This window comes from Cottoperca gobio, chromosome 21, assembly GCF_900634415.1.
Source record: "Cottoperca gobio chromosome 21, fCotGob3.1, whole genome shotgun sequence".
Taxonomy (NCBI): Eukaryota; Metazoa; Chordata; class Actinopteri; order Perciformes; family Bovichtidae; genus Cottoperca; species Cottoperca gobio.
Genome location: NC_041375.1, coordinates 18,016,244 through 18,029,425, shown reverse-complemented (window position 1 = coordinate 18,029,425; position 13,182 = coordinate 18,016,244). Strand labels below are relative to the sequence as shown.

The 13,182-nt window shown below is 39.8% G+C and overlaps 1 protein-coding gene across 2 annotated transcripts; it reads left to right on the top strand.

The window, feature by feature from the left end:
- Window positions 1-567: 567 nt before the first annotated feature.
- Window positions 568-12,581, top strand: hat1 (histone acetyltransferase 1). 2 transcript variants are annotated; one of them, XR_003834296.1, is made up of 12 exons: window positions 568-656; window positions 1,900-1,971; window positions 2,096-2,171; window positions 3,831-3,951; window positions 7,342-7,518; window positions 7,669-7,790; window positions 8,369-8,473; window positions 8,828-8,934; window positions 9,460-9,611; window positions 10,406-10,522; window positions 11,936-12,157; window positions 12,439-12,581. XR_003834296.1 is itself a non-coding variant. In XM_029459251.1 (11 exons), the coding sequence occupies exons 1-11, from the start codon at window positions 650-652 to the stop codon at window positions 12,104-12,106; spliced, it is 1,227 nt and encodes a 408-aa protein (XP_029315111.1). In that variant the 5' UTR covers window positions 568-649; the 3' UTR covers window positions 12,107-12,581. The 2 variants fall into 2 exon arrangements, 1 of the variants encoding a protein (XP_029315111.1); XM_029459251.1 differs by having other exon boundaries at window positions 11,936-12,581.
- Window positions 12,582-13,182: the final 601 nt, after the last annotated feature.

Sequence of the window (13,182 nt, the reverse complement as noted above, 5' to 3'; positions counted from 1 at the left end):
TTGTTTATATCACATTTGTATACATTGTATTGCACACTGCTGCATCAAGCCAACGCAAAACGATGAAAAGACAAATAGAAAAGTGGCATTCAAATGTATAATTTTTGTGTTTTAGGCACCAAACTTAACTGCATTTTCTGTATCTTCAGATATGTTCAATATAGGAATTTAATTATTATATTGTTATTAGCCAAGTATTTTGGTCTCTTACATAGAGTAATCTAATATGCTTTAACTTTGTTTGTGTCTGAGCAGTGGGCAGCTATTATATTAGCAATCACTCAATATATAAAAATGTTGATATTTCAGTGTTTTTTGAGGAATCGAAATCTAAAATAGAAATGCTAAAACGACTGTTGCTAACACTGTTATATTATTATATTATATATTATATAGGGTATTATTTTTACATTGAACTCACCTTCCTTTGTATCCAGTAATTATTTGCTCACAAGTACTATTTTCATTTACATTACGGAGTAAATATGTGGTAAAGTCACAATTTTAACTGTCTTTTTATGAAAATCTACAGGCGCCGTTAAGAAAGAAAACTACATCCTGTTTCCACGGAAACACAAGGACCCGGAAGTTGTCCTGATTCCGCGGGTCTTTTGGGACAACACATCTCCGCACAACACAGTGTGCAGAAATGGCGGGTAAGTGGCTAAACGCTTTGATGCTTTGATGCTGCTGTCTTCGTTTTCATGCATATTCACCGAAAAATGGACGCGGGTCTCGTTTTAGGCCCCGCTAGGGTTGTAAACTGGCTTGTGATATGTTCAAAACAAAGCCAGCTAAGCTAACGTTACGATACAAAGCAGCAGTGGGGGCCTGCTTGCTAACTTTAGCATGCTATCTGTCAAAGCCTACAGCGTGTTTGTGTGTTTATGTAACGCTTGGATGCCAAGTTGAATGTGTACCTTCAGTGTTTGGATGCTATCATACTTAGCGTTACGTTTGCTTTGGTGCCTTTTCCCACATAACGCAAATGTATCTTACCTAAATAGTGTTAAAGGATGGTAGGTTCATCTGTGTATAGCAGCTAACATTGGCAGAACACATGATCTAAATGCTATACTGTAATGACCTCAGCTTCTATGTTACTCCATGGAGTGCACAAAAGGGGATTATAACGTTTACAAGTCTTCTCCAGCAAAACCATTTCCAATCAGGTTGAATCTACACAGTCACATGTAAATAATATATAGCCCAATATCAGCTTTACAATCTGTACAGCATAAGACACCCTCTTTCCTTAGACCTTTGCTTCAGATAAGGAAAAACTGCACAAACAACCCCTTTTTTTAATGGAATAAATCTCAGGAAGAATGTTGTGTTTACAGAGTAGACTAACATAATAACACTACAATACAAACAATTCATATGACAACCTGATGCATAGAATATGAACATATATGGCAAAGATGGACCCAGGAGGATGTCAAGCTGCTTTACTGGTGTCTCCAAACAGCTAGAGCCTGCTCTGCTCCACCATGGAGTCTTGAAAGAGGACAGGATAGGGCTACACAAACACACAAGAAGCAACACAGAAGCACATCCTTCAAACAAGAGGAGATGCTGAATCTCCTGGAAGAGAAAGACAGAGAGCGATCTTTGAATCTAATTACAGTTGTATTATATGATCACATTTGTTTCAGAATGATATCCAGCTAACTTAGCGTTTGAGAACGTCTCAAGCTGCTGCTGACATTTAAGTTGAATGGAAAGGAATTACTTTAGTATGCTTTTCTTCTGAAGAAATCAGCACCACTGTTATTGTGCAGAAAGAAACCTATACACTAATTAAACTCTTAAGATGAAATGGAGGAGCAGAAAATGGTTATTTAAAAACTGACACCAGAATTACAATTCCAACATGTTATTTGTGTGTTTCCTCAGGAGTGAATACTATGGAGAAGAAACTGGCTGAATACAAGTGTGACACCAACGAAGCTATATGTTTGAAGCTGGGTATGTTTATTTTTTATATTTTGTAAATGAACATGACAATAGGTGTGTGTGTGCAGTGACTGTTTATTGGAATTAGCCTCTAATTCTTCACTTAAATTGGATGAACCGTGTCTCCTGCGCTCAGTTCGCTTTCCGGAGGATGTTGAGGATGACGGCACTACATTCCACCCTGAGTACAGCCACCAGATTTATGGGGATGAGTGAGTATTTTTTGTCATCATTACTTTTCCCTTCTTGTTATAATGATTCAGAAATAATCACACTTTTCCCTGTGCAGAGAAGGAAATGCCTCACTTTACATTCATCCAAATATTTTATTCACAACTGTGAGCTGCCCGGTACAACCAGTTTAAGTAATGGCCCTTCAGCAGACACCAATGAACAATACCGGCTGATGTGCTTCCCCCAACGGCACCCTGATGGTACTTTTTGAATGCATCTAAATTTGGCTGAAAAGAGTCCTGGGGCCCTGTGTCGAGGTTAGGGGTGTAATGTCAGTTTGCAATGCAGTTTAATAGACGATACATTGCTCATAGGTAAAGACATTAACAAAGTTTGACTGAAAATAAACTTTGACAGTACTTTGATAAACTTTTGACCTAAAAATGAAATGGAAATATCTGTTTGTAATTGTAGCATAAATTCAAACTAATAAACAATAGCTCATTTGTTCAAGGTGCTGAAAACTGAAAACATCCGGGGGAAATGTTTGTTTTAGATGATATCTGATGACAAGTGGTTACTTGATGTATTTGAGATGCATTTTGATTTTGGGTGTGCACTGCAGTCCATCTCAACTGGATCTAAACACAATCTGGAGATACTGTAGATATACTTGCAACACTGCATTTGCTTAGTACAACACATCACTTGTGCATAAGTGTGTCACACCTAAAAAAAAAACTATATTTTTTTCAAATCAAAAAGCTTAGCAGTGAAGTTACAGGAAGGACTCAAGAATACCTATTTTGGATTTGGCATGTTCTCCAATGTTGTTGAATTGCATTATCTTTTTATGGCTTTATGACTTTCTCTGACCTTTAAGCACCTGCCTTTCCTTATAATCTGCTGATCCCATTGAGTATTTAAAAAAACAAACTGTTTGTAAACCTCACAGCAAGCTTTCCAACACTAAAGATATGCGTTTCAGTCAGATGTTGTATTTTCTCTATATATAAGTCTTTTTAATATTGAGTATCTGGATGAAGGAAAGTTCACTGTAGGGTTTGCCCATTATAAAACATGTGACCATGAACGAAGGTCGGCACTGCATGTTATTTTAGTCGCACAAAAACTCTTTAGAGTCACATAATAACACTAATGTGACGCACAAAGAGGAATCGCTGCTTACTACATTATTGGCAGTGACACCTGTGTGTAGGCTTACAGTGGTGTGTCGTTATGTTCTAAATTGCATTTCCAAATTAGTCAGAACTAGGATTGGTTATTTTTGCACTTGCTGCAATCAGCTCTAAGGGAACTCAGTAATTGGGGCATTAATTATTTCAGCAAGCGTAATTGCTAGTAAAGCTCAATCACACAGTTGCATAATGATGAAATCTATTTTGCCATAAACTGCCAGTGATGTAGTAGTAAAGAAAGAAACAATGCAACACGCTGAAATAAGTGGCCAGACCTACAATAAGCATTTATCATTCACTCCAGGTGTATATTTAATAAATTTCATTAAATGGGAATAATGAGATGTTGATTATTTTCCCCCGGATAAGAATTTACCCGAGACTGCACATTACGTAAACCGGCTGTCTTATTGTTTTCTGTTTGAAAGTCATTGTCCTGGTTAAAAAGATATGTAACCTTGTCAGGATGCTTAATGATGTCAACCCCTTTGTCTGCAGTGAGGTCGCTTTTGGATACAAAGGTCTTCAGATACAGCTCTTCTACACTGCTGGAAACTTGAGCACCCTCTTCAAAGTGAAATATTCCTCAAAAGTCACTGAGACGTTTGATTGTGTGGAGGTAGGACATGCACTTTATCAAGGTGTGATCAAAAACACATTGCTTCCCGCTGGAATATATTTTACTTTATCCAAAGCTGCTCCATTATGCGTTTAAAGACGGGGGTATTATGGAACACAATCGTTAGAAATAAATGTAGCATGTTGGTAAACTGAGGAGAAAAACACATTAGTCGTATGTTGAGTGTAGTTGTGAAAATGTTAGTTTTGATACCTAGTATCACATATAATTTGTGTTTTTGGAAAACTAACAGCGGGCGACGGAAAAAGTAAAAATGTCACACAAAAAAAATCAAAGTCTGGCAATAGATGTCCTTAGTAATCTAAAGTTCAGTAAATCAAACTAAGTTTGTCAAAAAAATACTGGGCAGCTTTACTGCGCGGTTGTCTCTGTAATAGTATGACCGCAGGATTCTTTACGTGGGGTACAGGGACCTGAGTTGCTCTTTTGTGGGCAGTTTTTGGTGCCATAATGCTGTTTCTTCACATACTGAAGTAACCTCTCTGGGTGGTGACATTGTTCCTGTTTTGTTAGACTAAATCTCAGCCCACCATGGCCCCCCGTGCCACTACACTAATCCTAGTCCTCCCTGTCGGAAGAAAAAGGTTTTGTGTGTGGGGTCTAACGTGAGGCATTGATTTTCTGAGGTTTGTGTGATTGAATCAGCAGGAGGAGTAATGTGACACGGTTGGATATCCAGTACATGTATTTCCAGGAGCGAATTGTTGCTCAAGTCATCAACAATCAAAATCGTTGAGGTTGAATATCTGTAAACTGATCTTCAGTAGGTTTGTATTCGGTTTTTCCTCATGTGAGACGACACTTTGTATTACTTTGCTAATGACTTGACAATTAGTTTCAATTTTCTTCTGAGAGTTGCACTGCTTAGCATGTAAAACGTTCTGCCTTTTTTCTTTAATTGCCATATATAAGAATTTACATATGAACAGATAGTATTTGGACAGAAACGGACAGTAAAGCAAAATGCTCTAATGTCCTGATTGCTCCTTCTCTGAGACTTCACAAAAGGCCACTGGCAGCTTTGATTATTTCCTGACGCTGTCAATGCAGCAAACAGGCAAACGAATACAAGAATTAGCCAGGGCCCCTATTGAGGTCAAATGATTCAACTGTGGGACATCTGTCCTGTCTGGAAACAGTAGAGGCTCCCTCACTGGACAATGTGGCCTTCAACCGGGAGTAGTGAGGGCAACTTCGAACTTTTTTTACTCAGTTTGTATGCACAATGCCAGGGTTCAAATTTAACTCTTCTGTACACCGGCCGAATGGCTAGTGAATATTAAAAACAATTCTAGCCACTCAATAGAATACCATTGTTTTTTAGGCTGATGAGAGATGCAAATCTACTAGCCACTTGCATATTTGACGAGCATTTGGCTTACACGTGGTTCTCATTTGGCTCAGTAAATGGTGCTTATTTTGTGCCCTCCCAGTTTTCCTGAAATGAGACTTTTTGCAAATTGAAAATTGCAATATCTGGCCTTACAGTATTTCAACAAATAGAATTGTAAACCCTGTATCATGATGAGTATTGTACCGCCCCATTCTTGCCAACACACAGCCCTAATGCGTCAGCGATGGTTCCTTCCGACAGGCGTATGACATTACTTTCATCTCTGGTAACTCCAAAAACAATGCTATGGCAACCAATTGACTGTTTTTAAACCTTAAGAGAGTCATTAGACTTTTTGGGAACATAGTTTAAAGCTGATATTCAAACTGAAATGTGATGGCTGGCTTACTGCCTGTGTGTGTCACTTCTTTAGTGTTCAGCGTTGACCTCTGAGTGTTCACCTTGTTAAGGGTTTGAGTGCAGCTGGTGTAGAGGTAGAGAGTGAGGGGAGCAGCAGAGTTCAGGCTGCATCTGAAGAGTGTTTGTCTCTGAGTGCATGTGGACGGTCGGGGTGCGGTGCAGCTGGTGAGAGAAGAGGGCGAGAGACGAGGGGAGGCAGAGATGGAGTTTATGCAGCTGCCACGTTGATACAAGACTCTCACCATCACATCACCTTCTCCCCTTTTTTAAATCAGCCAAAAAACACCGTACCGCTGGTCCTCTCACCGAAAACGCTGGGCACATGGCTGAAAACTGCCGAACGCTCGTAGTAGTTGTATGTCATTACTTCTATTCCATTTAGAATCAATATGGATGTGTAAATATGCTTTAACTTTAAAAATGTTAGTCAATACTAACAAACGGGGACACAAATGACTGCCGGTTTTGAATGTAGTACGGTCTTTGGAGTAGATTAAAGAGATGAAGTAACACCAACACAACAAATTAGATGGTTTGTACTCCCTTTGTGCTCATTGTTAGAAATCAAAGACATTAACAAAATGTTCTAAAGGTACTTTGTTAACTTATATTCATGCCAAACTAAGGCATCTATTCTGGAAGGCTGTGCAATTTAGTGTCTAGTATGTAGGAGAGTGCTCGGGACAAATGGACTTGTTTGTCCATGGCCTTTTTAAGTATGGTCCTTGTTCCTTAGAAATGTGGCTGAACAATTACAATGGTTAAGAGGCATTCAGCTGCAGGTGCATTACTTCCAGTTAGATATTAGCTGATGTCTGAAAAGGGGGAGGAATTAGCAGTATGTTGTATTAGCCTTTTGTAGTGCATTTTGCTCAGACCTTCTTCATTTCCCAGTTTTCAATGCTGAGCAGCAAGGGTCTCTGTGCTGCAATAATGCCCATCACACATGTAAATGGTGTGAAAGGGCTGCTTAGCAAAGTGTTCTCATGTCAATCCTTGTGGAAATGGATACAATGCAAACATTACAGCTGAACTAACCACAGGTTGCACTGAGTAAAAAGTCCAATGGTAGGGCCCCTTTGTCTCTGAGGCTCTTTGAAAAAAACGCAAGGGCAAATTCATTTGATTGGGTTCACTTGGCAGGATTAGAGGAGAGGCCTCTATTATGGATGCCCCAAAGGTTTGTTAAGTTGAAATCAATTCACAAGATTTTATTTATTCATGGTTTAACATAAGTAGTAAATGTACTGATTTAAGTGGTCTTTTCACCGGGGTGGGGAGGGTGCTGCTGTGGCCTCTGCTCAGCTGACACTTTTAATTGCCTAATGGTTTTCATTTCCTTGGCACAAAACGTATGCGTCCAGTCTTATTTTATAGAATTTATTGCACGTTTTCCCCTCTTGTCTAATTTCAGAACAAACATTTTATATGAACATTCAATCTGTGTATCATAACAAAGTGTTTCAACATTTATTTATCATTTATTATTATTTATAAAAATTTCTCACCGGTCACATTTATGGAAATAAGTCTTACAAGCGTGTGCTAGATTTGTCCTTTTATCACCCTGATCCTGTTTGTTGCATGACTAAATTCTGCCACACTGTGTTCTCCAGCCAGATGATATTGAAGGGAAAATCCGGGAAATCGTCCCCGCTGGGTTCACCTGCAACACTGACGACTTCATCTCACTGCTGGAGAAGGAGGCCAATTTCCAGCCCTTCGGCACCCTGCTTCACACGTACACAGTCCACAGCGAGGAGGCAGGAGAACTCACGTACCAGATTCACAAGGTATGAGCGTCACAAAATGCCTCAACAAAGATTTTAATATCAGTTTGTAACTTCTTCTTTTTTTATATAGTCGCTGTTACTCTTGCGATTTACTGGCGGGGACGAGATTTGACTCTAAACCTGATGTTTTTGCTGTTTTCGCCCCCCCAGGTTGATATTACCTGCCCGGGATTCCAAGAGTACCACGAGCGCCTGCAGACCTTCCTCATGTGGTTCATAGAGACTGCCAGTTTCATCGATGCAGACGACGATCGTTGGGACTTCTTTCTTGTGTGAGTGCCCTCTTTAATTGACATCATACCCCCCCCACCCACACCACCCCTACCCTAAAGCCTTTATTGTGCCATTGAAAAACAAAGCCCTCCTTTGTGGCGCTTGTGACCAATTACCAGGCCAGTTTGATTATATTTCTCCTATAGTAGAATTGTTGATCGGGCAAGAGCTTCCTTTGTGCCAAAAGCCCTTTTCAAATTTTTCAGGGGCAAGAGCTGAATTGAATCCTGTTGTCTTTTGATACACTGAACAATGTCTTAACAGTAAAAAGAGCCTCTGCCAGTGTTTTCTTTACCCTGGCAACTATTAATACTGACAATGGGGAAAATGGACTGAAGTGATTTTGAGGAGCTCAGTCCCTCCTCCAACCCCTTCTCTTCCTCTAAGTTGCAGTACTCCAATTAAGTGCATAATGTATTCAGTTTGTAGCAGGTGTACCCATCGGGCCTGGCTGCTCTAACATGCTGGCGTCGGGGGGGGGGCGAGGGTTGGGCAACGAGAACAGAGAGGCCAAAATGGACACTGCATGGGAGTGTGCCTGTAATTGACCTGTTTGCCTTTTGTGTTTCATCTGCAGATTTGAAAAGTACAATAAAGATGGGGAGACTCTCTACGCGACTGTTGGCTACATGACAGTTTATAATTACTACGTGTACCCAGACAAAACCCGACCACGTGTAAGGTAATTGCTGGGGCAGCACGTGCCTTCCCATTCTTTTGTATGGAAAAGGAGTGGAAAATTATACATTTCTTTATCCTCTTCCCAAAGAGCCCAAATTACGGGCTTATATAGCCAACCATTCAACCAGAGTTTGTTTCATTACCAAACCAGGGTGATTAGTATCTGAAAACAACTTTATAGATAAGCTTTTGATGTGATTTGTTGCATTGATGGATCAGGATAACAATCTATTATTTCCTGCGTTGAATCAAAGAATATCTGTTCCTGCTCAGAATTACCACATTCATTTGTTTTGTGACCATAATTTTTAATAAATCTATTTTCTCATGTACGTCTGCCCTTTTAACTAAACAGCCAAATGTTGATCCTGCCTCCGTTCCAAGGAGAAGGTCATGGAGCTCAGCTTCTGGAGGCAGTGCACAGATTTTACTGCAGCCTTCCCAAAGTGCAAGACATCACAGGTGAGTGTGTGATTTATTTGCTTTTAACAGCAGTTACTGCGTTGAAGAAGGCATGGATAAACATTTAATCTGAAAGCTTCATGTCTCCCACAAACGTTACATTTTCTTTTCTCAGCAGTCGATGCATCCAGGAGTTAAATTAATTTGAAGTGTTGGCATATATACCAGAATGTGCAGAAGCTCTATTGAAACTAGTTTATTTGCATGGAGACAGAGGATGAATACTAAAGAGGCATCCTTTGAGACCGGAATCCTTTTCAAGAAAGAACTTAACATCATCAGAACATTCCGTCTGGCCTCAGCTAATATTTCGTCATTGTTGTTTATAAATAGCGTCTTGAAAGAGTTTTTGAAAAGATTTGACATGTCAGTTTTGCTCTTGTTTGTAAAGCCAAAACATTCTCTGATCCTCCAACGCAAACATTAATATAAACTCATCGCAATAATAAGTGTTGAACTAAACCGAATGTCTGCAAATTATTTCAAAACCTTGTTTTTAATTGTGTGATGGTGTTTTGTTATCAGCCGAAGACCCCTCTGAGAGCTACGTGAAGCTGAGAGACTATGTGCTGGTCAAGCTTTGTCAAGGCCTGCCGTCCTTCGCTGCGGACAAGCTGCCCCTCGGCTTCTCCGCTGACATGGCCAAAGAGCCACAAGACAAGTTGAAAATTAACAAGGTGCTGTACGAGGCTGCAGCCAATGATTATTCCTTCTGTGTTGAATAAACGGGTGTTGTGTATAAGATGTTAGAAAACAGTGGGGGGGAAAGGGAATCATAAATTGTAGAACTCCAAGGTGACGCCTTCATATTTCGCGGTTTGTCCAAACAACAGTCCAAAACCACAAAATCTTCATCGTACAGTGATTATTAAACAGAGAAAAGCAGCAAATTTTCACATTTAAGAAGTTATGTATGTTATGTATGTGCTTGATAAATTACTATGATGGATCACCAATATTGTCTGTCAACTAATCCATTAACTGACCATTAATCTAAAACGTGCTGTACATGCAACAGCTTCAGCATTAAGACCCGAGCTTTAAGCTTCACAGTATGGTTTAGGTTAAAGCTTGCTGGCCATAAGAGTTGCAAGGTAGATAAAGGCTTTAACTGGTCGTTTCACTCGCCTCTACCGGTGAAGTTAGCTCATAAAATGCTAACACGTAGCCTTTTGAGACTAAAGAAGAGTGGCAACGATCACAGTATTGCTAAAACTATCATTTTAATGTTACTTAGTTTGAAAGATAACTTTTTATTTTTACTCTTGTCTCAGTTTTGACCAAAAATGCAGATGCAATTTTAAGGTCATCCTTTATAAATGACCTTATATTCAATGTGCCAACTTGTTTTATCCCTTTCCTCCACCGTGTTGATTCATGACTTCCTGTGGCCATTGTGCTGGAAAGTGTGTTTGGCACATGGGTACACTACATTTAAAAAATAATAAGGATTTCTTTTCTTTTCCCACAGAAACATGCGAGGCGAGTGTATGAAATCCTGCGTCTGAGAGCAACAGACATGAGTGATGAAGAAAAAGCAAGAGAGTACCGTCTGGAGGTGAAGAAGAGGCTATTTGGACCATACAGGGTGAGGTTTTAATCATCACATCTTCAGACTGCCAGGGTGGAGAGGCTCAAAAAGAGCATGCAGAATAACTTTCTCATTAAGTGATTTCCTGATTACATTAAAAATAAATCTGAACGTCAACACTGTTGCTATCAAGCAAGAATCCTCTACCGTTTTGTTAGCATAACATTACAGCTGTTCTTTGTAGGAAGCAAAGTGGCACGTGTGTGGCACACGCTTGATCGGCCTACAGCGCCGTATTGTCATTGTTTAATATGTTCCCTTTCAAAACAGCAGAAAAAATTGATCTTCAGTCCCGTTAAAATTGATTGCTAGTGTCGTATTGTTACAGCCACAATGGGGCGCACCAGGCATCTGTGGGTTTCCTGCCGCTGGAGCTTTTTTTTCAATTGAGGCACATGTCATTAGTCAGGATTTGCATTTCTTGGGGAGAAATCATTTTCATTTTTAGTGTGTTTGAAGCACTTTGTCAAGAAAGCTGCTTCTATTCAGGGTTCTGTGGCTTTTCAAACTTCATCAGGAAAAAAATATTTTTTATAAAATCGCTTTTGTTGTATTCTCATGTTCTTTTGGGCACGTTTTATTAGATTTTCAGAGATTTAGTGTAACAGGTTTAAGCCTGGCGAACAGAATATCATAAGCTTTTCAGACTCTGTTTCACCAGACTTGACATTAGGAAACTCTGAGTAGATTTCTGTGCACCATCATATAACACCCTACATCCTGTTTGCGTCTGACATTTTATGTTTGAGCTGCACACTGAGACTTTGCATAACAGCCATTAGAGAATTTGCTGTCAGCAGGGTAACCACATGTCTGAGGGAAAAAAAGGCAGTCTGACGTGGAAATGACCTATGTGGTAAAGCGGGAAGTAGGAATCCTTGGGAGAGTGGCAAGGAAAGATCTGGTGGCCAGATGCAGAGCGTTTTTCCTTCCCTGAGGAGATTTTGCATGTAGTTAGTTGAATGGCAGAAGCCGCTGCTCTGTGAATGTGAGGGGATTATACATTTCTGCTCTTACCCCCAATTCCCCAGTGACCACGTCTGCATGCATGTGCGTGCAGGATTTTTTTTAAGCAACAGATTGCACTAAACTCAGTTCATGTGTACTTCCATGCGTCCATGTCCGGAACCTTTCAGCATTCTGATTTCACTACAAATGTTAATACCACCGACTAATAATTAATATTTTATAAAGAGTACATGTATACACTGTAACTAATGGATTCATGCATTGTTAACAAATAAGTCTAAACACTAAAGGTCAGCCATTTGTTTGGACAGTTTTCTTGGTCTGTCCTGCATATGAATTAAATGCAGATGAATTACTAAGCAGGTTTATATGCCTTTTTTTGGAGGATGTGACCGAACTGATTAACACCTCACCTGTGTTTGTGCTGTTAATGTCGTGCAGAAGAATCAGAGGGAGATGGCGAAGATGAAGAAGTGCCTGCGGCCGGAGGAGCTGTTGTCCCACGTGGATCAGATGGACACTCAGACGCAGCACGAGGAGCTGGAGAAGAGTTATCAGGTTGTTGTGGAAGACTACAGGAGGATCATTGAGAGGATTGCGACACATGCCTGATCAGACTCTGAGATGCTGCTGGCCTGGAGCCCACCCCTCTCAAACATACAGGTGGTCTGCCCTGTCTGTACAAAGCCCACTTCACCACAGACTTTAGCTGCAACCAAGAAGAAACTCTCCCGATGTAACAAAATCACTGTTTTAATTAAAGAGTGTTACAGATGTATTGTGGCTGAGTCAGGGGATAGATTGCAGTGGAGAAGACCTTTCTGTTTCCCAGCTGATGTTGATACAGTAGAGGAGAATGGTGCAGCTGGAGGGTTGATACTTCCTGTTTGTTCCATGAGTTTAATCACATTGTGTGAGATTAACTGATATGTAATATTTCACAGGTGATAGGAGGTCCACTACTCTGCAGAGAAATCCTGCTTCTTCTCCATCGTAGACATTTTTTAAGATCTTTTGTCAGAACGATTCCCAATGTGTGTTTTGAAGCACTTCATACTGAAAATAAAATAAAAAGTTTTGTATATTGCTCAAATGGTGTCATTCTTGTTGTCGATAAGAAAATAAAAAGGTTTTTATTTGAAAAGGTTAAGACAAATTTGCATTTAATTTGAACACAGAGGAGACAAGCCAACATCAAAAATTTATATCAATAAACAACTACGTCAACATAAATCAGTCCATTAGAAAGATCCTGTCACCTAGATGTATACTGCCAACTAATACTACATACCTTTTAGGATGTGGCACACTTAAGAGCACTCCAGCACCTATAATATCTCAGACTGATGGATTTGACAAGATTAAGAGTACATATAGGAACAGCTAAATGCTCAGAGTAGCTTGCTAACTTGATCCCAATGATAATGCTAGTATGTTGTTTAGTGTATTAGCATGCTAATATTTTGCTAATAGGCACAAAACACAAAGATGAGTCTGATGGGAATGTCACTATCTTTTCAGGTGTTGGATATTTTGGTAACTTTTGACTTGATAATGCCAGATGAAAGGGAATCAAAGGTTTTTCAACTCATCCTCTGGAAACCAATACTGTATCAAATGACATGGGAATCCATCCAGTAGTTAAGATAATTCAATAAAGAAAAACAATGACAACCTCATGAGAGGAA